At 38.8% G+C, this 25967-nt stretch overlaps 1 protein-coding gene across 2 annotated transcripts in view; it reads left to right on the forward strand.

Moving 5' to 3' along the window:
• LRMDA (leucine rich melanocyte differentiation associated) overlaps nt 1-25967 on the forward strand; it is a 550862-nt gene that overhangs the window by 454489 nt on the left and 70406 nt on the right. For both annotated transcript variants that reach the window (XM_030453399.1, XM_030453400.1), the window contains exon 6: nt 10267-10351. In XM_030453399.1, the coding sequence (XP_030309259.1) occupies nt 10267-10351 (85 nt within the window). The remainder of the gene's footprint in view (nt 1-10266; nt 10352-25967) is intronic.

The following is a 25967-nucleotide window of genomic DNA, read 5'->3' on the forward strand; positions in this document are numbered from 1 at the left end:
CCCTGTACTCAGCCCTGGTGAGGCCACACCTCGAGTCCTGTGTCCAGTTCTGGGCCCCTCAGTTTAGGAAGGATATCGAGGTCCTGGAGCAGGTCCAAAGGAGGCAACTGGGCTGGTGAAGGGATTCGAGCACAGATCCTATGAGGAGAGGCTGAGGGAGCTGGGGGTGTTGAGGCTGGAGAAGAGGAGGCTCAGGGGAGACCTCATCACTCTCTACAAGTCCCTGAAAGGAGGTTGGAGCCAGGGGGGGGGTTGGGCTCTTTTGCCAGACGACTTTCAACAAGACAAGAGGACAGGGTCTCAAGTTGTGCCAGGGGAAGTTTAGGTTGGATATTAGAAAGAATTTCTTTACGGAGAGAGTGATCAGACATTGGAATGGGCTGCCCAGGGAAGTAGTGGATTCTCCATCCCTGGAGATATTTAAAAAGAGACTGGATGTGGCACTCAGTGCCATGGGCTGGGAACTGCAATGGTGGTTCAAGGGTTGGACTCGATGATCTCTGAGGTCCCTTCCAACCCAGTCGATTCTATGATTCTATGATTCTGTGATGATGTCCACATGACATGGTGATTACCCCAGAGTGTGCTGTGCTTTGTAGATGTGGTAGAATAAGCTGAAAAATATTGTGGGGAAGGGCTGAAGAAAACACGTTTGGGCATTGCTGAGGTGGGAACTTAGCAAAAGATCAGCATCCAGAAGTTCAGTTGTGGTTCACTTCACAAGACACCTTAAAGAATACTTGTCTGTGGCAACTCAGAATTCTCTAGGGAGAGTTGCAGGGTTTTCTGGTTTGGGGTGAGACAGGCTTATTTATGGTGGATGTTTTGTTTTTTTTTCCTAGCACTTTATTTTACTAGAGTGTGAATCCTGCATGCTGTAAGATACTGTAAGGGGGTACCATGTGTGTTCTCAGCAGGTGAAGAAGGTAAAGATGTTGGTAAAGAAATGCAAGATCAGATGTGTGCTTCTTGTTCTGACTTACTTTCCCTACCTCGGGCCAGGAGTCAAGGCCAGCAGAATTTCCTTTATTTTCTATGATTTTGGAGGTCTTTTGTCAATTCCTGTTTTTCATTAATACCAGTCTAAGAGAAAAAAAAAAAGCATTCTGTTTTAGGGATGAGTATGATTTAGCAACTTAAAATTTGTTTTGTTGTGTGATTTTAAACTGAGTCCTTCTTATTTTAAAATCTAGCATGAAGTTTTACAGTAAATAAATTGCTTGTTAGATTACATTAATGAGTATTCCTTTCATTCCCTGTTTTGTGGCTGGGATGTTGAAGTGCTTCTTTAGGGACAGATCCTGTTGTCTACCATAACAAGAGATCCTGAACCACTTGAACAGTAAGCTTTAATTCATCCCAAATGAAAATATTAGGATCTGAATACTGCTAGGGAGAGGTGGTGAGACTGAAGTTACTTCCCTTCAGCTCATGAAAATGAACTGAGTGAGCAGCAGAACCTCTTGCATCCTTCTGCATTTAAATGTGAGGGGTGAAGCTAAAAGTTTTCAATTGTCTCAAGGCAGACACTGTGCAATAAGAAATCACTTAATTATTTTTTCTTTTTTTTTTCCTTTCTTCTTTTTCCTTTTTTTTTTTTTTTCCTACTGAGCTTGAAAAAAATAGTGTTAAGGAAATGCTAAAATACTTGGGTTTGAGAGCTATAAGTTGACAAAGAATGGTCTTGGAAGTCATAAAACCCAACGGGTGTTTTTGTACACTCTGTGTTACAGTAGAACAAATCAATTCAGGCTCCTTAGTTGCAGTCATTGCCTTGTGATTATATTTGTGTAAAGTCTTGGAGCCTTTGATCAAAGAAAGGCATTTGTGACTATGTTTAATCCAGGCTCTTTAAGGTGTTTAACTTGCATGGGGGGGAAGAGGTTGATAGCAGCTGGGATTTAAATTTAGTTTTGCTGAACTTTTGTTTGGAAAGGATTTCTATTATACACTGCTTCCTTTTCCATACAGAAGATGGATCATTGAGTAAACCTAAAAGGGAAAGAGGATATGGGAGGAAATGGGTGGGGACTTGGAATTAATCTTCTGAAGAAAAATGTTTGATCAGCGGGTAGGAGAGGATGAAAACCTCTGATGTTGACAGCAGGCAACTTTCTGACTAGTGTGTGATTGACAACTTTGATGCTCCAGTGGGGAGCGAGTGTCCAGCCGTGCTCAGGCATCCTCTGTCTGTGGGTGGTAGTGTTAATAATGTGGCAACTGGAAAGATTAATTGTGGACAAGCAGCAGGATTACGAGGAGGGCTTCACAGGTCTAAAAGGAACAGTGGTAGGAAGGCCTCTGATCTGTCAGCCCAAAAGGAAATTAGTTAGGGCAGGCTGGAGCAGGCTCCAAAAAAAAAAAGCAAAACGGGTGCAGGGGGAGGGGGAAGATGGGAGTAATGGGAGAAGGGAAGTATTTAGGATATTAAAGCAAAATGGAGAGGATATTGAAAGAGGTCATAAAGGGGATGGGGCTGATGTTCTTGAGAGACCTTAATACACTGCATCCTCTTACAGTACATGCAGAGTTCAGCTTGTTCTGCAGGGAACTGCAAAGGGACTTGAGCAGAGGGAAGAGTTGCCACATGAGGTGTAAAGCCTGGTACATGTTTTCCAAACGAACCCCAGAATAAACTCAAATGAAGAATTTTCACAGCTCTCCTAATGCAAAATACAGAGAGAGTTTACTGAAGCTGTTTCAGCAAGTCACTAGCTGCTGTGGGTTTTATTTCCCACCCTTTTTGGGAGAAGTAGGGATTTTGCCAATAAATTCTGTGTTAGCATTAAACAGGTCATTCATCATGCTTACTAATGTTATTAATCAAGATACACCACACTACTCTTAAAATGAGATCATTTTGATAAATCATGTATGACATGAAAAGACTTTATTCCTTTTAAGTGCAATTTAGACTGTAATTTTTTTCCTCATTTATGATTCATGGGAGAAACATGGATAAAATTCCCTTGCACATTTACACCTTATCTTCAGTAATAATTCAAAACTGCTCTTAGGTGAAAATTCAGGGCCTGATTCACCAAAGCTGAATGCCAGCTCATTTTTTTTCTGGCATTCAGTAGTCCAAAAATAATGTCCATACATTAGGTGCTTTTCACAATAGTTGGATTTGGCTGCACCCCAGACGTATCGATTACACTCAATTAAGCCTAAATGCATAAGAATTATCTGATATTCATTTACATTTTTGATCCAGTCACACCCTGCTTTCAACCTTGCAATTTAACATTAAATGAAAACCAAAAGATAAATTCAAGTCAGGAGGGAGTATCTCTCTGATGTGAAAATAAGGGAAGTATGGTCTGAAATGCTTTGAATCTTCCTAAGCTCCACTATTTCTGTTAAAAAAGGAAAATTCTCTTGCCTTTTCTTGTTAAAGGTCAGTGGAAATGGAAGACCAACCAAAATATAAGAACACTGCTCTCCTTGTCATCCTAGCACTACAATTATTTGGCTTACTCTGTTAATAGCATCACATATGAAAATAGGCTGTTAAAATGTCTGGAATGAGTATTTGTGAAGTTCAGAATCACACTCTTGATTAAAACTGAAACTCTTGTGTTATTTATTAAATCAAAAAATGTCATAAATGAGTTGCAGCATTTTCTGCCAACAGAAGTATAAATACTAGATAAAATTTTGTTTATCCTTGTGTTTAGAAATATTAAAAGGAAACTTCTAGGAGAGAGATTTAATTTGGAGAGTGGAGCCATTATAACTTTATTCTTTCTCAAACCATGACTCCAAGAGGATTGGCTTATCTGAACTGCAGTTCCCTCTTCACTCCTTCAGCAGCTGAAAGTATTTGAAAGAAAGTGTGTGGGTGCCAAAACCAGCAGACTCTTTGTATCTTTGAACCACTGGTGTCTACAAATCTGTTTCCATGCAGCAGATGTACAGTATATCCCAATATTAATGCTGGATGTTCCCTGTCTATTACTGACTAAAACCAGGGTTTTTTTTTCCTTGAAAAACTGGAATTTGGGAATTAAACAAGTGAAACTTTAGTCTAATTAGATTCCTGGATTCTTGAGAGCCAGTTGCTGGTGTGTGAGGCTGACTTTATTTTCTTCTCAATGTTACAAAGTGTTATTTTTTGTCCCCTCTTCAGACTTTGTGTTTGCATACTAGAAAAACATTTTTCACTTTCACATCATGCTAAAAGTTCTGCATCACAGACTTAGAAGGTCAGACTCGGGATGATTTAAAAAAAAAATATTATTGTGAGCATTAGATGAGTAGGGAAAAGAACCCTAAAGCCAAAGAAATTCCTTATCCTACCAGTACCTGCCCTTAAGTTCCTTTCTTGTCTCATGAATTCTCATTATTAGGAGAAAAAAAAGAAGCTGGGAAAAAGCCCTGTCTTTCCCTAGAAATTTTTTTCTAATGAGACACTTATAAAAATAAATTAAAAGTGCATATTAGTTCAGAATAATCAGATTGTGTTTGTGCTTTTTACTAGGTCTGGTTAAATCACTATTTTTAATATCTTTTTCACTGCCTGCTAATGCAAGTCACTCAGATCTTTGTGACATTCAGCAAAACATGAGAAGCACAGACAAGGGATTGAGACAAAAGTGGGTGACAGGCTTTTCCTCCCTTCTCACCATCCATCCATCCATCCATCCATCCAGTGCTCTTCTGCTGTGCTCTTCTGTTTTGCAGTACAGAGTTCAAAAGTCTAAAAGCAGATTTTGAACTAAAACACTATTCCTGTGCCAGGCCAGGAGGTTATTTCAGTGATCAAACAAGCTGTGAGAACACCACAGATTTGTTTCCCCCTCTCCTCCTTAAATAATCTAACTCCTCATTTTGTGCTGGGGATGTAGGAAAGGCAACTGCTATGCTTGGCTGTGTGGCAATGGGATTGGGAACCCCATTCCTCAAGGAAAGGAATCTCTTTCACCTGAGCAGCTGGAACATAAACATCTTGGTCACAAACTCAGGCTGGTCCATCCAACTTTAGGTCACAGAAGCGAGCAAGACCTTGTGCAGCCTGCAGTGGTCCTGTCAGGTCCTGCTTCTGCAATTTTCTAGTCTCTTTCTTCATCCTTTTTCTTTATTCACACTTTGTCCCTTTCTTTCACTGCCTGTACGGTTCCTGAGTTCAGAGAAAAGCAAATACATTGTAAATGAAGTTGTTCTTCCCTAACCATTCCCTAGGGTGGAATGGTTACAGACTTGGTGTATTGTTGTTTCCTGTAATATTTTCTGCTATCACAATGTGCTCAAAAGACCTCCTGGTGAAATCAAAGCCCCATTGTGCTCAGTGCTCCATGAACTCCTGGGAAGGAACAGTCCCTCTAAAGCAGTGATACTTTAGATACTCTGCAAGCATGTCATAAATTCAACAATTTTTTTGTTTGTTTTTATTTTTTCTTAGGCAGACTGTGTTCATCATTAAATGTGTATATGTGGTTTACATAGATATATTTAATTGTTACTTAGTTATGTCCAAAATTTGGGGGGCAAAAAATCTTCAGGAGGAATTCCATGGAAAATTTCTGTACCTTTAATCACAAATGTGGACAAATGGTGATGGTCCAATATATCTCATGGGTTAAGATGTGTGAGTTGCTGCTGCTGCCAGTGTTAGAAAGGGGCTGAACTGACACATGGCTGATGTATTGGTTCGTGGGTACTTAGGCAAGTTTCCAAAATCTATTTTGAATTATTGAAGACTGTTGCCATTGTGTCTCTTAGGGAAGATATGTGTGCCAAGGGGATCCAAAATCAGTCCTTAGCCTAAGTACATGATTATGCAGGAAATTTTAAAAGTATAATCAGTTGAAGTATGAGTACATTTGAGACAAGATCTGCTTTTCAGGAAAATATTACCATTTGTTTAGATAAAAGGAAAGATTTTTCAAAAGCTAGTTGATTCTTTGAGTTGGAACTGTGCCACAGATTCTCATTAATCATACACCTTTTTGGAGAGATGTTTTTGTCAGTTTAAGAAATGGATAATGCAGCGATTTCCTTAATTTTTAGTTGTGGTTTCCCCGTGGATATATTAAAAATATTTTAAAATAAATCAGACTTTCTAAATTCTGAGTCCACGTTTTGCCTCTGAGAGTGTGGTCTGTAACATTGGGCTGATCACTGTAGTGTCACAGTATTGTTTTTCATTTTTATTTGAATGTAAATCACCAAATGAGAAGCAATGAGCTTTCAAATTGCTGAGGTCATTTTTCTGTGACCCTACTGGATGACTTTGACAAGTGTTAAAACTGTGGTGAATGGAAACAAACAGCAGTATCACAGAACACAAGAATTACTGATAATTATGGGTCAGGCTTAGAGTATGAGCATCATGCTGTCCCCAAGAATTTTGCCTCTTTATTAGTTCCCTGAAAAGCATGAGTCACACTCAAATGCTGGAGGTTTGAGATACTCCCATACTGGATGAGAAACATGTTGCAAAGGAGAAATCCTGAACATGTAAAATCTTTCTAAGGTAACAGATACAGGAGAATCCTTAGTCTTTGTCTTGACCTCCATAGTAAATAATATTTTTTTAAATTATTTTGAGTTTTGCTACCACTTCTTGGTCTGCACTCTACCATCTCTCTTTTGAATGATATCTTGATCACACTAAGATTTCTCTTGGTGATATCCTCCAACAATATTTTGGAATTTAATGTATTTAGCTAAGGAAACTTTCCTTTGTTTGCACGTGTATATGGAAATGATTTTACTTACCACATCTTCTTCAAGTGCAACGTGAATCTGTTGAACCCTTGTCAGGATGCTGTTGTTCTTCCTGCATTGCAAAATTTGTCAGAATTAATGCATGAATACTTACTGGTGTGTAAAGAATTTGTGGCATGCCTTAGATATCAGAGTAAATACTAGTACAGAAGTACCAGAATATAAATATAAGCTATGCTACACAAACAGAAGAATATCAACTGTCAATAGGTATTGATATTCCACTAGAGCAAACACAGACTAATATCAGCCCACCTATTAATCCTCAAGAGATATCTGCAAAAGTCAATCAGATGAATCTTCTTAATTTGTAATTAATCATGTCCTCAGAATGTATATATTATGTATATATTTTTAATTGAAATTCAAAACCAGACTTACAGTGTCTCATTAATATAAAAGCATAAAATAGGGCTATAATATTCTGGAGAAGAAAAACGTAAATACTAATTCCATTCTTAATTTCCTGGCTAAACTTGGGAGCAAGAATCAGAAACCCACAGTGATGAAAATCATGTTTGTTAAAGTTTGTTAAAGGCTGTTAACTTAGAGGTCTTGGTTATAGCTGTCAGACTCCTAGATGACAGTATATTAAAACGTTAGAAGATAATAACTGGGTAGATGATACACTAAGTTTTTACTTTTGGAGACCAGCTGTCAAACTGTGTCATACCATAATTACAGCCCCATTTTTGTTCCTACCAAAAATCAGGTCATAACATGAAGACTCATTGTGATGAAAAACAAACATCTTCATAGGGACAGGTATTAAACTGCAAGGGTGCTACTCATCAGGTAGGAATAAAAATCTAGGAAAAAACCTGTCTCCGCTTTCTCACCTGTGACCATGAATTATACTTTTTAGAGAAGAGAACTCTCCCCTCCATCTAGAAGGACCAAGCCTTTGGTTTTAGCCAAGTGTTGTCTGGGGTTTGTGTGGTGACGCTTTGGAGGTTGGGGCCACAGGGGTGACCCCTGGGAGAAGCTTCTGGAAGCTCCCTCAGCTACAGTGCTGGACCCACGTCTGGCCAAGGCTGAGGTGGGCAGACAGGGAGAGGTGGATGTGGATCTGCAAGCAGAGTGGAAAAGACATAGATCTACAGCTGGGGTGGAAAAGATGTGGATCTACAGCCAGGGTGGAAAAAACATGGATCTACAGCCAGGAAGGACCCTGTGACAGAGGGGGTGACTGTTCCCGCCATAACTCTGTGGGCAGCCTGGGCGGGAGCAGCTCCTGAGGGACTGCACCTCACAGGAGGGACTCATGTCCCGGGGGTTCCTGAAGGATTCTCTGCCATGAGAGGGAGCCTGCACTGGAGGAGGGGAAGAATGTGAGGAGTCCTTCCCTGAGGAGGAAGGAGAAGCAGAAACCCCGTGTGGGGAACTGAGCCTGAACCCCCCTGCCCGTCCCCTGTGCCCTGAGGGGAGGCCGCAGGGAAGCAATCCAGGCCCGGGAGGGAAGGTGTTCAGATCCGGTCCTGTTTTCTCTTTCTTCTGGTACTTTTATTTCTTTCTTTTCTCTTTCCAAGCGTACTCTGTCTGTTTATGCCCCAGGAATAATTGGGGAGTGCAAACCTCCTTGTGCTTCTCTTGATTATTGAGCTTTTGGGTGGATTTTCTCCTCCATACCCCTCAGGTGGGGCCTGAGGGGAGGAGGGGGGGTGACTGAGCCGAGGTCTTGTTGGTACCGGAGGCCTTGTCGGTACCAGAGTTGGTACCAACTGAGCCCAAACCCAGACAACTCTAACCATGCAGCTCAATCCACCCCGAACTATGAAGTGTTGGAAATCTGATTCCCAACATGAGCTTGAGGGTACATAAAATCTCCTGGAATGAGAGATGCCCCTCACACCCAGCAAGCAGACACCTGAGAGGAATTCCAAGAACAGGAGTCTGTTCCCAGCTACCTCTTTTCTTTGGACCTAATCAGTCTGGGTAAGACAAGAAGAAAAGTGTCACTAACTATTTAACATAAGGCTCCATCCCTGTGAATCACTCCAAAACCTGGAGGAAGAAGTGGTCTCATACTGTATGCTCTAGATGTTATCTCTCTATTCAAGTGTGCTTATTTGGGACTCTGATAACAGTGAAGGTTTCTCTTTGGTACTTTTAATCTCAATTTAGACTGTTGACAGCTTGATGATAGCTTTTCCCAAAATTACTGGAAGAGACTTTGCCTTTTCAGCAATATACCTCTGAGCAAGCAAAATTCAAGAGCTTCTAAGAAGGATATTGGAGTGAAGGGGCAATTTAGCTTTATTTCCAGTTTTAGGCAAAGCAGGAACCAGAGGGTTTGTTTATTGGTGTTTTGCTGTTATTTTATGTACAGTATATAATTTCCTGTCAAATATAGAACAGTTTTCATTCCTTTGAGCTAAGCATTCACTTAGAGTAACTTTAATTCTCTGGAATATCAGCCAGGGTGAGGTTGTTTTGCACAAACCCTGGCTGGGGTTCTGAATCACGTTTCTGATTCACCAGCAGAAAGACAGCCATTTGTTTTCCCTGCCACATACTGATGTTTGGCCCTAAGCTATTTTCTGAAGAGATTTGTATAGATTGTATTACTCTTAATATTCACAGGAATATTTTGACAGTGACAGCATTGACATGTGACAGTTATGCCTTCAAGTGATGGTGACATATGCATCAGAAGTTCTTTTTGCACTGACAAGCAACTACAAATACAAATAGCTTTGAGGAATGCTGGTTAAAACAGGTGGTAGCTTCAGTTTTATAGGAACAGGTCACCAAGAAGCCCAGTAAAGAAATTCTAACTATTACTATTATTATTATTTATTTATTATTATTTATTCTATTTATTACAGGAGTAGTTTGTGTTCTTGCAAGCGTTGTATTAATTCAAATGTTGTGGTTTACAAATGTTACCAATGTTGCACTACAAGGCCAAGAAAGTTACACTACTCACAGCTAAATGTAACCAAATATTTGCTAAATTGAGGTATCTGTCTTCACATTAACCTCTAGGTTTTGTCTGAGCAAAGAACTGCTGGACTTGGTATTAAATAGACTGTAAAATAGTAACAGATTTTCTTTGTTGATCCAAGTTACAGATCCTGTAGATTAGGTAGTAGGAAAAAAGGCAAACAACCAAACAGAAAGAAATCTCAAACAGAAAACACAGCCAAAATCAACTCCAAAAATCTAAACTTTGAATAATTTATTTAAAGCAATGGTTATTGTTTAAGAAATGAATTAATAATGATAATATAATAATAATAATATTTAGCTAATGATATTAATATTGCCTGAAGCTTTCCTGGTAAAGACAGTGATATATTTTTTTTTAAGCTGTATGAAAGTATTATTTTAATAATGCTACCTGCTAGCACCCTGTGCCCTCCTGTGAGTCCAGCTGCCTTAAAGGATTGCAGGCACCCTTAAGAAAACCCAATTAATCCTCCATGGCTGGTGATTCTTTGCACCTGTAACCACTCATTTGCAGGTGCATCCTATTTCTGTAATCAGTGGCTTTCCTTCAGAGTGCTGATAAATACTTGTTCTCCCACCCAGGCTTCCAGTGATGCTGCCTCCACCTCTCCACAGAATCACTACACACCTCTGCCTTCTGGATCCAGAGACCTCACCAATCACAGAGGTAGGAACTGGATTTTTATCCATTTGAACTCCTGCAAGGTGGCAAGCTTTGCTTGAAGGCCTTCTCTGTTTTAGTTACTGCTACTTTCCAGAGAAGAACACTGTGCCTTTCAAGCACTAGATGAGAAGACCATCCCTGTCAAGATTACAGATTTTAACTCGTATTAAGTAGGATTTGCAGGTAGTCTGCTGGGAAAGCAAATAAATCCATGGATAATAGTGCTTGGTGATGTTTTTGTGTGTGAGAGAGAACAAGGTAAAGAGATTTGAGTGGTTAAATATTGCTAAGTAGATGATGACGTGCAGCACTGGTAATTTTGAGAGAATTTGTAAACTTTCTAATATTTGTAAAAAGAACTTTTAGGCAATTGGGCAATTTAGGGCTATAATTTTGAAATGTTAACACACTTTCATGGCAATAAAAAAGGATTCTTCTCTGATTTCCAACATTAAAAGGTGGATCAGTGTTCAATTTCCTTTTTCACCAGTCCTTGGACTTAAAAAGCACCTTGGGCAAATTCTCAGATTCCTTTTGCATACCTAGGGACCAAAAAAGGTTCAGGGAACAGGTGAAAAACTGAAGCACTCAGGAAAGGTACATTCCAAGGTCTTTCATCTTTGCCCTAAAAAGGAGAAATCTGTAGAGCTTGCAGCATTTTTCAGCTTAAAACCAGAGCAATAATACTCGTTTATTTCCCTTATTACATGTTGATTTCATGTTGTTCATGTAAATGGCAGGGTTTGTACAGGATTCTGGAATCAAAGTCAGGCTTCCATGTATGGATTCATGGTATCTTTAATGCATGTTCAGATTCTGCAGCACTGTAAAAGATTGAGGCAGTTTTAGGACTTGAAACCTTCTGAGAGAACTAAGCAGGCACTCCAGCTGCACAAGGAGCCATGATTCAGGTGGGAAGGATGAACAAAGGAGCCTCTAATTAGCCTTTAATTTGCTGCAGCTGAGATCAATCACAGCTGTGGTGCCAGAGCTAAAGATGGGGGTGAAGCTCCTTGGTGTAAACTGAGAGAAGGTGCTGGAAATCAGATGCCCTGAAAGTGCTGTAGTGTGCTGTGTTCTGAGAGTGACCTCAGGTAGTAACTGGTATTTTCCAAGAGAAAGGACCACAGTTCTGGATGTGAGCACACTCCTGGGCTGCAGAGATTAAAGAAACCCCAAAATATAAAATAATTTCTTCACCCCCACTTCCCAAGGTACAAGTTCTGGCTTTGATTTTCAGGTAAGTCCATTTGCTTTGAGGTTGGATTTCTGGTGTTGGATTGAATGTCTAGGATCTAGTAGGACAGTAAGTAGAAAGAAAGAATGCTGCAAGTGCCTAAATTCTGTAAAAATCCATAAAAATTAACATTAGAAGCCAGGTATCTTCAGATTTGTTTATTTAGGTGGCAGTCAATTAGAAGCTTGGATTCATGGCTGATTTTGGAATCTAACTTGGTAAAAGAAATGCCAGTAGCATTAAGCATCAGAAGTTGTGTCCCTGTGTTATTAATTGACTTCTTTTGCCAGAAAACCATTGTGTGGCTCTAGCAGTGCACCCATAGGGGTGTCCATTCAGAGCTGGAGCTTACCAGGTTCTAAGTACTGTGTGTCTTGAGAGTTCCTCCTCTCTTCCTATGAAAGGAGGAAATTTTCTTCCCCAAATTATGGACCTTTTACCCTTATGTCTTTACATAATTGATTATTCTGTCTTTTCCCAGAAATATTTTTCTCTGCATGCTAAACATGTGCTTGGAGATTTCCTTGTTGATTAAGCACAGCTATAAATAAATGAATGGAGGAGAAAGTGTCATCCAAAAAATAGGATAAAGTTGGCCCTGAAAGAGACCTTGTTAGCATGATCCAGTAAGTCTATATGTATACTTTGGTATATATGAAATATATGCACAAGGAAATAAGAGAACTTTCCAAAATTCCAGGTGTTGTAAATAAAGCTTGGAACAACCTGCTGGCAGGGCCCATTAACTACAATCAACTTTTTTTATATAAAGAAAAATCTTTGAGTTCACAAGCTCATAAAAGATTGATTGAAGTCAATAGAAAAATCTCCAAGAAAAGAATGAAACACTTAAACATGCTCTGTAGGTTCTGAATATTTTCAGGGTTTTTTCTTCACTGAATGCTTTTAGTGTTGTGAAAAAATGATTGAATCAGCTGTTGCATATGTAAATATTGTCAGTTTTCAGTGCTAACTGGAAAGCAGAATGCTGTAAGTTTGTGAATGCTCTTATTTGTCCCTGGAGAGCTTTGTGTTTACCAGAATCTGAAATTCTGGCAAATGGTTTGGTGCAGCTGTTAATTGATTTTTGGGGGAGGGGAGGGTTTGGGAAGTGGGGAGCAGGAGCAAGCTGAATGGTTTGGAATGGTACATTTAGACTTTTTTTTTTACCTTGGAGTTTTGCAAAAATTTGTAATTCTGCATGTGTTGCACCCTGCATCCCATGGCTTCTGTGTCGATGCATACAACATGTTATTTCCAGACAGGATCTGGTCCTTTTGTGTTGACTCCATATTTTGAACAGTCAATATTCAGGAATTGTAAAAATCTCTCTCACTTGCAGAGCCTGCAGGAAAAGCACATGGTAGTGCAGTGTCAGCGTGGAATCATAGGGAGTAATCATTCTGTTATATCAAGTGGTTTGGTTTTTGAGTTTCTAAGTACATGAAGAGTACAATAAACACTGGATACACATTTTAAGCTTTAGAAAATTTCTCCCCATCTTGGCAAAGTTGTTTTCTCTTAAATTACTTAGAAAAGCAAGTCTGAGCAACAAAGCTGAACCTTAACCAGCTCCCACTGTTCTTATCTTTTAGCAGAAAATGTATTGGACTTCTTTAGAGGTTTGAAGCACCTGAGAGCAATAGGACTTGATTCTGTAGGAGATCTAATTGCTGTCCCTTTAGGCAAACCTTCCAAAGTGGTAATTTTATAGCTAGCCTTATTTTTGTTTTGATTCCAAAACAATGATCTCAAACTCCTAAGGGTCTTTCTTTGGTCTTTGTTAAACTAGCATTTGGTATTTCATTTTATATGGTTTTAGACACCAGTGATTTACTTGTGTGAAATTTGTCCATTTCTCTTATCCAGGCAAAAAAAAAAAGTCAGTTTTAAAGACAAGTCTTGGTGTCATACAATGTTTAATTTATTTTTACATTGCTTGTGGTTTAGTTTTCAAATTTTCTGATGAAAAAAATTAAAATGGACCTTTCCATCTGCATGTCCAAATTTACCTACCTTTAAGGAAAAAAAAAGTTCCTTAAGCTTGTTTTAAAACAGAAATGGCCATGCTTCCAGTACACAAATGTAATGAAATGTAGAAAATTGCTCCAAAAGTTCTGTTAATATGATTTATTTTTTTAAAGTGGTTTGTTTGTCCAGTGGAGGTACCATTCTGTTCATTAGTGACAGTTCTTAACTAGTTTTAAAATAGAGCTTTCAATTCTTGACATAGTTGAAATTGATGGAAAAAAATTTTAAAAATTGCAGTAATGTAATTTTAAGGATAACTTGGAGAAAAGCTCCTCACCCTCCACCCCCCCTTGATGTTTTAATATTCCTTTTCCATGACAGCATCTTTGGTAAGAAAATGCCTTTGTTATATGTAAGCATTCAAACTCCAATTGCCTTCTATAAAGAGAGATGCTTTCCAGTTGGTGGGGAAAATGGGAATTTATCATTCTGTCTCTAGAGGAGCAATATTACTAAATCATGACTATCATGAAAATCTGGTTTTCCCCATATTAAAAAATGCTGGATGCCCTTTGTGTAAATAGATATTTTATTTTCTATTACCTGATTTACTTGAAAAGATATTCATTTGCCAAAGCCATTTGGTTTCCAGTAACATTGTGCAAATGACTGCTTTTCTGGCTCTGTTTCTGGGAACAACCAGTGGTAAGTTTGCCCCATAGCTTAATGGTAAAAGGAAGAAGAAGCAGTTTGCATTAGAAACTAAGTCTGTATTTATGTAAGTAGTTTTTAGAGCCTTAGCTTGGGTTTATGCCAGGGTTTAATAGTTCCAATCTATTCTGCCTTGTAAGAACTTCCTGAACAAATCCACTGTCCTGGTTTGGTGTCTGTTTAGTTAATTATCCAATCTTCTGGTATGTGTGTGCATTACATTTGCTTGGTTTATATTTGAATGATGAGTGCTTAAAGGGAAAATTATTTATTCTACCAGGTTATTTGAGTCAACTGACAGAAACAGTTTCTTTTTTTCTGTAACAGTCTATTCTAAGTTTGAAAGTCAACTGCATTCAGAAGCCATGCCTGGAAATCCAGGGACAGAATATTTTTTAAGCTTCCTAGTAGCCCTCTGAAGGTAATTTTACAAAGCATTTTTGAACAAAAGGACAGAGGTTCCTTCTGCTCAGTTTCTTGGGTGGTTTTTTGTTTTTCATTTTTTTGTGCTTTTTAAATTAGTTTTGTTTTTTTACAGAGTTGTTTTGGAATTAAGATTTTTCCAAACTTTTCCAGTCCTAGTCAAGTGAAAGCATGTAGGCATATAATTTGTTAGAGAGACACCTGAACTCCACAAAAAAACCCCAAAACAAACCAGAAACAAAAAAGAAAACCAGACAAAACCACCTACAAAAAAAGACCCAGACAGGTTGTTTTGGGTTTTTTCTCTTTTTGTTTTTCCTGTGGTCATTATCCTGAGCTATTGTATTCTGAGTATTCAGCATATTAACTTTTCCATCATGCCAAGTATGACTGTACAGAATGCATTCTGACTCATTTTTAGGGTGTACCACACATAAAAGCCAGCTCCCAGCTTTGTAGAAGTTGAGATATGCATCAGGTCCAGACAGAAGGGTAGTTGAGAATGCAGAGCAAGCAGTGTGCCATCCAGTTGTGCTGGAAATAACAACCCCGTAGATGTCCAAGGAGATTTACTACTTTCAAAATCTGGTGTTGAAGGAAAAACTGTTGGAATTTTTGGAGAGCCAGAGGGAGCAGTATAAGTGATGTGATGTGTGAAAGCCCCAAACTATCCTCTGGGGATTTACCTGTGCTACCTCAGTTTGCTCAGCCTGGTCATACTTCAGAAATAAATGTTTGTAGGTTTATCTGGAACTAAAAATGCCTATTGATTCTTCAGGAGTTGTCTAGAGTTTTTAAGATAATACTTTAACCTTTCTGAAGTAAGATGATAAAATTGACACAGACTTTGTAGAAATAAATGTTAATACACAAAGGTCTTGTTTTTTTGAAGGCTTTCAACTCGCTACACATGCACTTTGAAAAGCTCTGCCATCTTTAAATCATAGCCATAAAAAGAAAAGGAAATCAGTTTGCATAAAAACTTACTTTCAGGAAGATAATTATCCTGTTCATATTATCATTGCAGTCTTCTCTATAGTTGTTATTGACACAGTTGTTAGGTACTCATTGTGTTTTCAAGCCAGAGGCTTACTTAGCCTTTGAAATTGATTGCTGGGAAAATCACAAAGCAATTTATGTAGCAACTTATCATAATTAGTTAGTTTTCTTAATGGGACCTGCACTTTATGCCTATCAATTGATTTTTCTGTATATCTACATAGAGCAGCTCATTGTGTGCTGTCCAAAAAGAGAATTATAATAATAGTAATAATAAAACCTATGGGTAATACTTTATCATTCAGTTGTTCTAAGGGATTCTAAACAAATTTTAAACAAAAGCTGTCTATAATGTATATAAGTTTATGCTTTAACTTAGTTAATAACTAAGATTAGGCTGAATAGGAGGACTACAAGCAGATGCAGCATACACAAGTTCTGTCTCAGGCAGAGATGCTGCAAGTAGTGAGGAATTTCCTCTCTTGGTTTACATGAAGTGTCCTTTGCAAATACCACAGTTTTTAAGCTTCATGATGTTCTGCTGAGGGATGGACTGCATACCTCTTTGACCAGGATCTTCTGACTATGAAAAGAATAACCTTAAAACAGATAAAAAATGTTCACAGCAGCATGGAACAGACAAGCTCACATTTTCCAGGGGCAGGAGGACTCAAAAATAAGCTGTGACATTTTCTGTTAAAGCCAAGAAATATGAACAGTGAGTTGTGCTGTACCCATGTCTTAGCCCCAAGGGGAGTGGGTGGAAATCATCTTCTTTTGGCACTGTGGGAGAAGACTAAAATAAGGATTCTGTTATGAAAAAGAGAAAAAAGAAAAAATTGAAGTTAGAAATTGGGTTCTAGTGCCTCGTTTACTTCTTCAGTTTGGGAAATGAACATTAATGGGAGCACCACGGACATGGGAAAAATGTGGAAAGCAAAGTGATGGGCAAGATCAGGGGCAAGGTGAGGCAAGGCTTCGTTAAGCAAGGATTCTCTTTTCCTGTCTTAACTCCTTTCTCAGTTCAGGGAATTTTGAAAGACAAGATGTGTTCTGTTAGGGGAGAAGGGAGTCCTTGGAGGCTGGAGGTGTGAGAAGGTCATGTCACATGTTTGAAGAACTCTGTTGTGAGCAGTTCCTGGTGCAGCTGAGGGAAGGGCAGGCCAGGCCAGGCCAGGCTTTTCTCAGAGCCACTTCTGGATGACCCCTGCTTGTGCATACCTGAGACTTGGAGGGGAGATGAGCAATACAGACCCAGGTCTCTTTCTTTCTTCAGTGGGGTGCCTAATTTCAGACCTCTAATTGGGATTTTTCTCTTAGTTTACTGCACCCCAGTTTTCTCTGTTGTGCTTTCTTAGTGGAGAATAGAGGTAGAAGGGATGAGTGAAAGAGCAGAAGTGGGGACAAGATGTGCTAGATGTTTCCTTAGAGATGTTCACTGCCTTGAAATGTTTCCATCTGATAAGAGAAGCCCACCTGTGGTGGTATTTGCCTCAATTCTGCAAAAGCATGAGACATCTCACCTCCTTGTGTGAATTGGCACAGTTTCAGATGTTGCCTGGCACACACCTTCATGATACATTCAGCTCTCAGCCATGGGACTGGTTTATCACTGAATAAAAAAGCAGATTAAGGAGGGTCTCATGCAGAACCTCTCCTTAGCCCTAATCTGTTGGATTATTGGAATGGAATCACCACTGATGGCTGTGGTCTTTTGTGGACTTCTTTTCTAAATGTGGAATAAATTGTGGTTGGATTTGAGTTAGACCTTGATGAATATGGTTCAAGAAATAAATTTTCTGGGTCATTTGATTCGTGTTCTTTTCACTTAGAGGGTCAACAGTTTCCTGCCTGTGTCTACAAGGAATGTTGGATTTGAATCAGGATCCTGTAGTTTACTTTGACTTCAACATTAAAATGTACTTTTGTCTTACTGTATAATGCAATTATGAGAACAACTACTCATGTGAAACTGGGGTGGGGTGAAGGAGGGATGATATATCAAGTGGCTTGCAGTTCTCTGCAGTCTTTCTTGATGGTCAGAAAAGTGAAGGTTGGACTTGAAATGGCAACATTTTGTAATTTGTGAGCCTTCTCTGTGTCCTGTGGTTTGTAAGTGAACCCATGGGGTCTGCCTTGCAGCTGACCAGCTGTAAGTTCTAGGAGAATTACTTCCTGGAGTGCTGTGTTTCTGTGGGAATAAAATACATGTGCTTCTCTGCAGCATGACTTAAAAAGACAAAAAGAGTGTAATTAAGTAGTTAATCAAATGAAGATTAAAATTTTATTAACTATCTAAGGAGTGGGGCACAAAATTCCTATTCTGCATCTGATGCAAATTATGAGTCTGAGGCTCAGGCAGCCTTTCAAAACTGTTGCCTTTTTTTTTCCTTAAATATTATGGAGACTTTAATTTTTTCACAGTGCCTATTCCCCTGTAGGACTGCTGAAGACCTGACCACTTTCCATATTTTTGTCACTATTCCCATAATTTCTGGAGTTTTCATTGCAACTATTCCCATATTTGCCAAAACTAACCTAGCAGGCTGGGCCCCAGTCGCCCATAGAAGTGTCACATAAGAGAGGAATATGATTAATGAGGAAAAAACTATAACTTCATATTTTCTGGTAGACTAGAAAGTGTCTGGTGTTTCACAACATAGCTCATTTTGTCATGCTGGCAGTAAGAAACCATGAGAATGGTCAAGCTCCAAGCAGCATGATAGAAAAAGTGGCAGAAAAACATAGAAAACATTGGCTTTTAGATGTGGAAACTTGGGATCTAAAACCATAAACCTATCTAAAGTCTTCTTTAGACGTGTAGGAGAACTAATGATGCAACAAGGCTGTAACTGGCCCTTAAAAAAAGAAAAAAAGTCCAGTAAATTGGCCTTGGATTATGATCTTTTACAATAAAGAAGTCCAGTCCTGGGCTGCAGCATTCCAGCCCTTGCAGAGAACTGAGGTTCAAAGCACATGCAGGGCTGTGCAAACCCATTCTCCTGAGAGCTCCCCATGTTTAGTTAGCACTCCAGCCTGTTTTTGCAGGAGTCCTCCAATTTTATCATTCAGGCATTTTTACAGCCTCATTGGAACAAATAAACAAACATCTGGAATCATGTGGTATATTTAATTAAAAAGTTTTTTGTTTGGCCAGAAATAGTAAAATCATGAAAAATTGCCTGTCTCCAAGCTGGGAAAGGCTAAATGATCAAGCTGTTGGCTACAGACAGTTTTACAATGTATTGAAATTCATAGATATGCACACCTGCTACAAGGCCCCCCTCTCCCCCCTTTATTTTGATTCATAACCATTAATGAGTGTTTAGTGCACAGATTGTAACCCTTGTTTAAATGGGAATTTACTGGTTTTAATAACATATAGACACGTGTTGCTCCAGTCCATGCAGCCTGGGGTGTTCTGCAGTACAGACAGGATAAAGCTTGAGCCTCTTGATGACAAAAAACCCACCTCTTATAGTAGATGTTCCAGTTGAAAATGCTGTCATATGAGCATGGTTTCGTTCCAGAGGTAGTAAATATCTGCCCCATGCTTAGAGTCTATGTATCAAATGTTGGAAGTGTGAAAGATGGTGTTTTCTCATTAAAATCAGAGCCTGCAATGAAAAATCTAAGTTTTCTTTCTTTCACTGAATGTATTTTTTGAGGAAAATTTAAGATTCTTGATGTTTTTGCAGATGAAACTGCTTGCTGTCATCTGAGAGATTACAGGACAAAATATTCTGCAGGCAAGGATTATAATTTATGAAAAATAATTTGCCTAATAGACTGCTGGCATTTTTTATGCTCAAATATAGGCCTGTGAACATATGGGACATAGAATCTTCCGTTTGAGTTTTTATATCATGGTATAAACAGTCAAACCTTCTATTGAGAAAAAGAAAATAACACAAACATTGGGAGTGCTACTGCATCTGAAAATTCTTCACAATTCTTCATACTGCTTATGTTAAATCTCATATAGCATTCTTTGCCATAACGTGTACTTTTCTTCCAAAAAAAAAAAAAAAAAGCAATGTTTTGCATTTCTTTGTTCAGTTTGTTCTGGCTAGGAGTGGGTGAAGGTTCCTTTCTTTAATTTTGCCTGCAGGAAAGGAAGGGGGATCTATGTGGGGTTTCATTGTGTATTCTAGGCAAGAAGAAAAAGCTGTCAACATTTTATAGGATGTGAGTGTATCTCCTCATGATCTAATGATATGTTTTCTGATCAAAGTTCCTTTCAGAGCTCTGAAAGCAAATGTTAAGTAGGTTGACAACTTCCCTTTTTTTCCTGTTTTGTGATATTTTTGTGATCTGTTAGTAACCTCAGTGCTAGAAAAGTAAATGATAGGAAGTGCCATGATATCCTTCATTAGCTTTGTATGCCCTTGAGCAGAGAGATCACACCTGGGGAGAAGGAGAGAGGTAAACAATAAGTATAAACAAGGGAAAATGTTGTCTGTCCTTACAAAAAAGAAGATGGCTGATCCTATTTTTTATTGTTGCTATTTATTGTATTACCTTTTACAGTTTGAGGGATTTTTGAAAGTTATTTCTGTTTACACAGGATGAAATTCTTTTACTGCATGCTTGACAACCTCAGTGGGTTTTGTAAGACCCTTTCAAGAAAGCTTGTCTGAGACAAGTGAACCTAGGCAAGCATCTGAAACCCTCCCACCCCACCTGTGGCTGCTGGAAAGAAAAAATGGAAAATAAGCCATTGAGTATGCACTTCCCCACCTCCTGAGAGCAAAATGCAATGCAGTGCAATTTTAGTACTTGAGTGCCACTGGGGAAAAGAGACTCCTAAAATCACAGAGTGAAGCTCTGGAAAACTTCAGTGAATTTGTACTGAACGTTCTGTTATAAAAGCTAAGGAACCATAGACTTTGCTTCTCAAGTGAAACAGATTTGTATTGCTGTTAGGTTAGAGAGTCTACAGCATGGAATGATGATAGTTTGCACAGTAGGCTGAAAAAATGTCAGGCTGGTGAATAAAAATCATTTTCCAGGAATGCTGATGTCTCTTTAAAGACCAAATCAGACTATAATCCCCAAATTTGTTTTATTTTTGCTCAGTGTCGGGTCCCATACAGAGAGGTGGAAAAAACACACAGCCCTTAGGTCTTCCAAAATCATTTGCAGCAGTATTCTTGGCTTCTCACAATTAGCAGAGAACTAAATTAGTGTTCCTGTCTGATATGAGGGGAGGTAAAAAAATAGATGGATACCAAAATTCCAGGGCTGCTGTGCCCATGTGCTGGGTTTGCTGCAGCAGCAGTGGCAAGTGTAGCAGCTTTAGGGCTTAGAAATCTTGCATCTCTCTCATCTCTACCTCTTCCTCATAGAAGGGAGACAACTCCCAGATGGTATTTTTGCTGAACTGTCATGTTTTTTGTGTCCATGCAATAAGGAGCAGGCTCCCTTGGGTCTTTATGGAAGAGGTGGAATGTGTCTTAAAGCAAGAAGATTGGCAAACAAATCCACCACCCCAAAAAACCTGCACCCAACCACCCCTCCCAAGCCCACCCAGTCAATGGAGTTGGCAGATTGTCTCCCTTTTAAATGTAATGAATGATAAATTCCATGAGGGGAAAAAAGAGAGCAACTTTCTAATAAAGATATTAAATACAAGCTACTAGATCATTCAAAAGCAATTTTGTGCTGTCTAATGCCAACCATTACTGATGTAAAGTACACAATGTGTCAAGAAAAAGACATATCAGGTGAAATTACAGTAAAGTAAAAAAGAGCTATTTAGGCATCCACTCAGCTGCTAATTGTGGCTGTAAAGTTTGCCTCTGCCCTGTAATCTGATGCTAGGTAACAAGGACAGCAGAAATGTGAGATACAGCTGAAGGAGTCCCTCTCCTAACTCTTAATCATTGCACTGCTTTCTTTTCACTTTTGTTCCACTCTGTCATTATAAAAAGGAATTTCTTTACCAAGGTGAGCTTAATAATCAAGTGAGAGAGAAACTGTCAGCTAAATTCTTTTTTTGTGTTGAAAAATCTGTTTGCAATAAAGGAGTATGAGTGGTGTTTTCAGTGGTCCCACCAATGAGGAGAATTAGACCATCAAGAGATGCTAAAAAGGAGAGAGGGCTTGAAATATTGGCAATGTCTGTGGATGCTCTTATCCTCTGCCAACCCTTCCATGCTTTTTGCTTTTTTTTTTTTTTTTTTTTTTTTTTGCTGTCTGCATGTTTAAGGACCATTGCTGCTCAGATGTGGATGAATGGGCATCAGGTATTTGCTGCTGAGCTGCTGAGGAAATCACCTTCATCTCTGTAGAGCTTTCCTGACTACTCAGTAGGCCACAGCTATATTCCTTACTGCTAAACTTGGGAATTTGGGCATCTCGTCAGTAAATCTGAGTCATTGTGGGAAGGCTCTAAATGTTCCTTTTTTTATAAGTAAAATGTAGGTAGATGGCCACAGATTGTTGAGTATTACAGCTAGAAAATATGAATAATATGTTTACATCCTAAAGGGTAAACCCAAGTAGCTTGGAAATTTGTTGCTGGTATATTAGGAGGGTAACTGAGGAGGAGAATGACTTCTTCATAGATAATTCACATTTTCTGTAGTGCTGAGCTATGTAAACACCTTCATCCTTCACCCAAATATTCATCTTGGGTATTTTGATCCTGTTTGCCAAGCTGTACAGGACAACAAAATAAATGGAAGTTTATGGATTCTGTCTAAGACACACTCAAACTTTCTGCTCCTCTTTTCTAAAGGTAGATGAAGTGTTTTGGTTGACCATCATCAGGACTAATATTTTGGTGATTCTTGATTTGGCAATAGACTTGGAGATCCCTAAGAAGAGCTTGATGAGATTTCACCTCTCTAATGAGAGGTTGATAGATAACATGCTTAAATTGGGTGAGGGAAGGGAACAGTGTGAAATAGATCATATTGTAATGTCAGTAATCAAATGCATTGAATTATGTCACTGAAAAGATACAAATCTTAAAATTTAGGGTGGCTGTCAGAATTCTTTTAGTCAATGAACAGTGACAATTATAATTTGAAGATGAAATACGGTCAGAACTTTTGTCTCCTTGACAATCACACCAATATTTAGACAAAAAAAGGGCTTTCTCACAGATGCCATCAGTTAACTCATGCTTTTTACCTTTTCCCTCATGTAACTCTGATACTCTGAGGAGCCCAGACCTGCAGAACTGTCATGTTGTACAAACACCAAATAAATTACATATGAGGATGTATTGCCAGAGGAACTTTAAAGACAGCCCCAGAGATGGTTTGTATGACCCAGGAGAAACAACAAGGTTGCATTTGAATGAGTCTGGGTGTGCTTTTGAGCAATTACAGAACCTTCTCTCACTGATTTTAAACCTTTTTTAAGTTTTCATATGCTGTTGCTTTGGTGCTTAATAAAGAAAAGGGGGGAGGGACAAATGAGCAGCAGTGGGAAGGGGCTGAAGAGCTGCCTTGGCTAACAAGCCAGAGATTCTCATTAACAAAGCAACCTGCATTTATGAAGTATATTTTCTGTGGAGTGTCTCTGGGCACTTGCAGTGCAATAATCTGTGGAGCTTGGCTAAGGAAGTCAAAAAGCTTGAAAGAATGGGAATTCTAAAAGCAGGGAAAGAGTGGAGCTTGATCCAGTGTCAGAAAGGAGGGAGCTTTGGAGCCTTGGGGCACAATTATCAAAGGGTCTGGCACCTGGCTTCTTCACTCAGTATTTGTTTAGAGCAGGATTCAGTAATTCTGCTCATGGGATGGGTTTCCTTTTCCTGACTTCAACCACCCATGGTGCAGGCTGAATCACCTGTACAGCCTCCACTCAGGGGTCAGTATCAGGGAAGGGTTACTCTCTGAAACTTGTGGGACAGTTTCTTTTCTCTTTTTTTCCTCTCTTCCCACCCCACTCACCTACACACTCACACACCCCTTTTTAATCAGAAAAGTGGTACTAAGAGAACACAAAAAAAGCAATTTATTTTGCTTTTCATGGCAGGATTCTGGTGGAATTTACAAGTTTAATTTTTTTTATTTCTGCTATTGATGGAAATGGCTACTGAAAAGTTATGCTGACTACTACTATTTTTTACAGAAACACAGGAGGAATTCTAATGATATATTTGCTGCTTTCTTGAGAGGTTTGAGTGCTACTATATTTCTTTCACTTTCTCCTTCTGAATGTATAAACAAGAGCAGTTTTGTCTTGCAGATACACTGTTACCTTTTTGGAGTGTCATGAAATCTTTTATGGACCCATTTTCAAGCATTTTTGTAGCAAGAAGCTGTTGATGTCCCAGTACATTTACTTAGTTAATGGTCAAGACAGGCAGTGAATGAAATAAAGAAAATAGAGTTTTCCTTACTTCTGTATTTGAGAAGATGAGGCAGAAAGCACTGTGTATGGTGGTTAAACCAAAGTGTCTGACACTTTATGGGCTTAAGTATCCTTATTCTTGGTCCACAGAACACCCCATCCAATTCAAATATTTACCTCACAGGCACACATGGTGATTTTAATGATATCTCCTTTATCACTCCTGTCTACAAAGTGCTTGTTTTCATGGGATCAAGATCTAGCTTTCCTCTAGGGATCATTCTGACTTGCTTTCTTTTACTTTCTTCATTTTTTTTTTTTTCCAATCTGGCAATCAACAGATTTGTACATCTTTTAAAACTCCCAGTGGAATAAACTGAGCCCTGTTGTAGTCATTGCAGCCTATGGAGTTCAGCATGTAGGTATAAAGCCTGATTAGTAAATATCAAGTACAAAAATGAATAAAAAATATAAGAAATGTGGGAGAGGGGATGTAGACAGGAAGGTAGGAATTAACAATGCTGGGGTATCCAATGTTATTTTCCTGAATATTTTTAGGAGCCTTCAGTGACTACAGTTTCCAAAGTAGCCGGTGGAGTTTGGTGTCTTCTGAATCCTAGAGACCCTCTAGGAGAATTTTCTCTTTAGTGTAGTGGGTTGTTGGGATTTATTTTTTTTTTCTTGGCGTTGTACGATTCATCTTTTAATGGATGGTTTTCATTTGCATATGTGATAGAATGTCCTTAATCTTTGTTGTCAGAAAAGATCCCTCTTTTTCTACAACCTTTCTTTTCAGCAATTGCAAAACAGTTTCAGGAAAGAGCAACACCATATCATTTAGGCTGTTCCAACTCCCTCTTCTTTAAAGTTATTGCAAAGAGAGTGACAGAAGCCCAGCTCAGCTTTAATGGTAGATGATGAGCAAGCCAAGGGCTTTTTTCATTAAAGCCCAAGTCTTTTCCTGTCCAGTAAACCCAAAAATTGAAATGATCCACACTATACTTTTCTGAGTCGCTCACAAAAATAATTAAGTGTTATGTGAACACTTGTGATGCTGTGTCATTTCTTTGCTGAAGCTGATGCTATTATGGCTGTAAACTACTATAGTGTAACAGCTGTTTATCAAAATATTCATGAAGTTTTTCTGTGACAGGAGAAACGGGCATACTTGTAATACTGTTTCCATGGAAAAAGATGCACGTGTTTAGATTCAGTCCAAATGATGGCAAACTGTTCTAAATTTGACAGAACTAGTTCAGCACATAATCCATAATAAAATAGGAACTGTGGTATTTAAACACTAATTCAGGGCATATCAGTTTGTGTGCAAAGACTCTGTTTAAGATATTGCAAAATAGGGTTGTGTTTTTTTTTTTTTTAGTAAATGCTACCCAAGCTACAGTGTATATCCCAGTCCTGGGATATGAGTAAGGTTTTTTTATCTGGGGTCCAAGCTGTGGTTCTGTGGTTTGCTGTCCCTGCCCAGTCTAACAGCTAGTGGATGTTACATGAGTTTTTGATTGATGAGGAGTTGAGGAGGATTTGGAAATCTAAAAAACCCACATTATTATAAGGATTACAGAACAGTGGGAAATGGAGCCAGGAATGTACCTATAATTTAGGGTAAAGAGTAATAATGAGTGCCCATAAAAATAAATAACCATGATGTTAAATAGACTGCAGATCATTTGCACCTTGAGGCTTTTCTCAGATTTTGTGCCAGTAAAGAAATGTGGTAATAAGCCCTAGTGGTTGTAGCCAGAAGAGTTTCCTTTGCACAAATTGTATTTGTTTTAAGCCATTTGAATAATCCCAGAACTATTTAGGAGCATGCAGGGAGAGGAAGAAGATGAAGGCAGAAGGCATAAAAAAGGCTGCCCTACTTTGAAGAAATACTTTGTGTTCAGATTGTCCTTGATAACAGTTTTTTTTTTTAATATTGCTTCTGACTCTTTGATAGCTGATAATGCC

The sequence above is a fragment of the Calypte anna genome, chromosome 6, assembly GCF_003957555.1.
Source record: "Calypte anna isolate BGI_N300 chromosome 6, bCalAnn1_v1.p, whole genome shotgun sequence".
NCBI classification, from domain to species: Eukaryota; Metazoa; Chordata; class Aves; order Apodiformes; family Trochilidae; genus Calypte; species Calypte anna.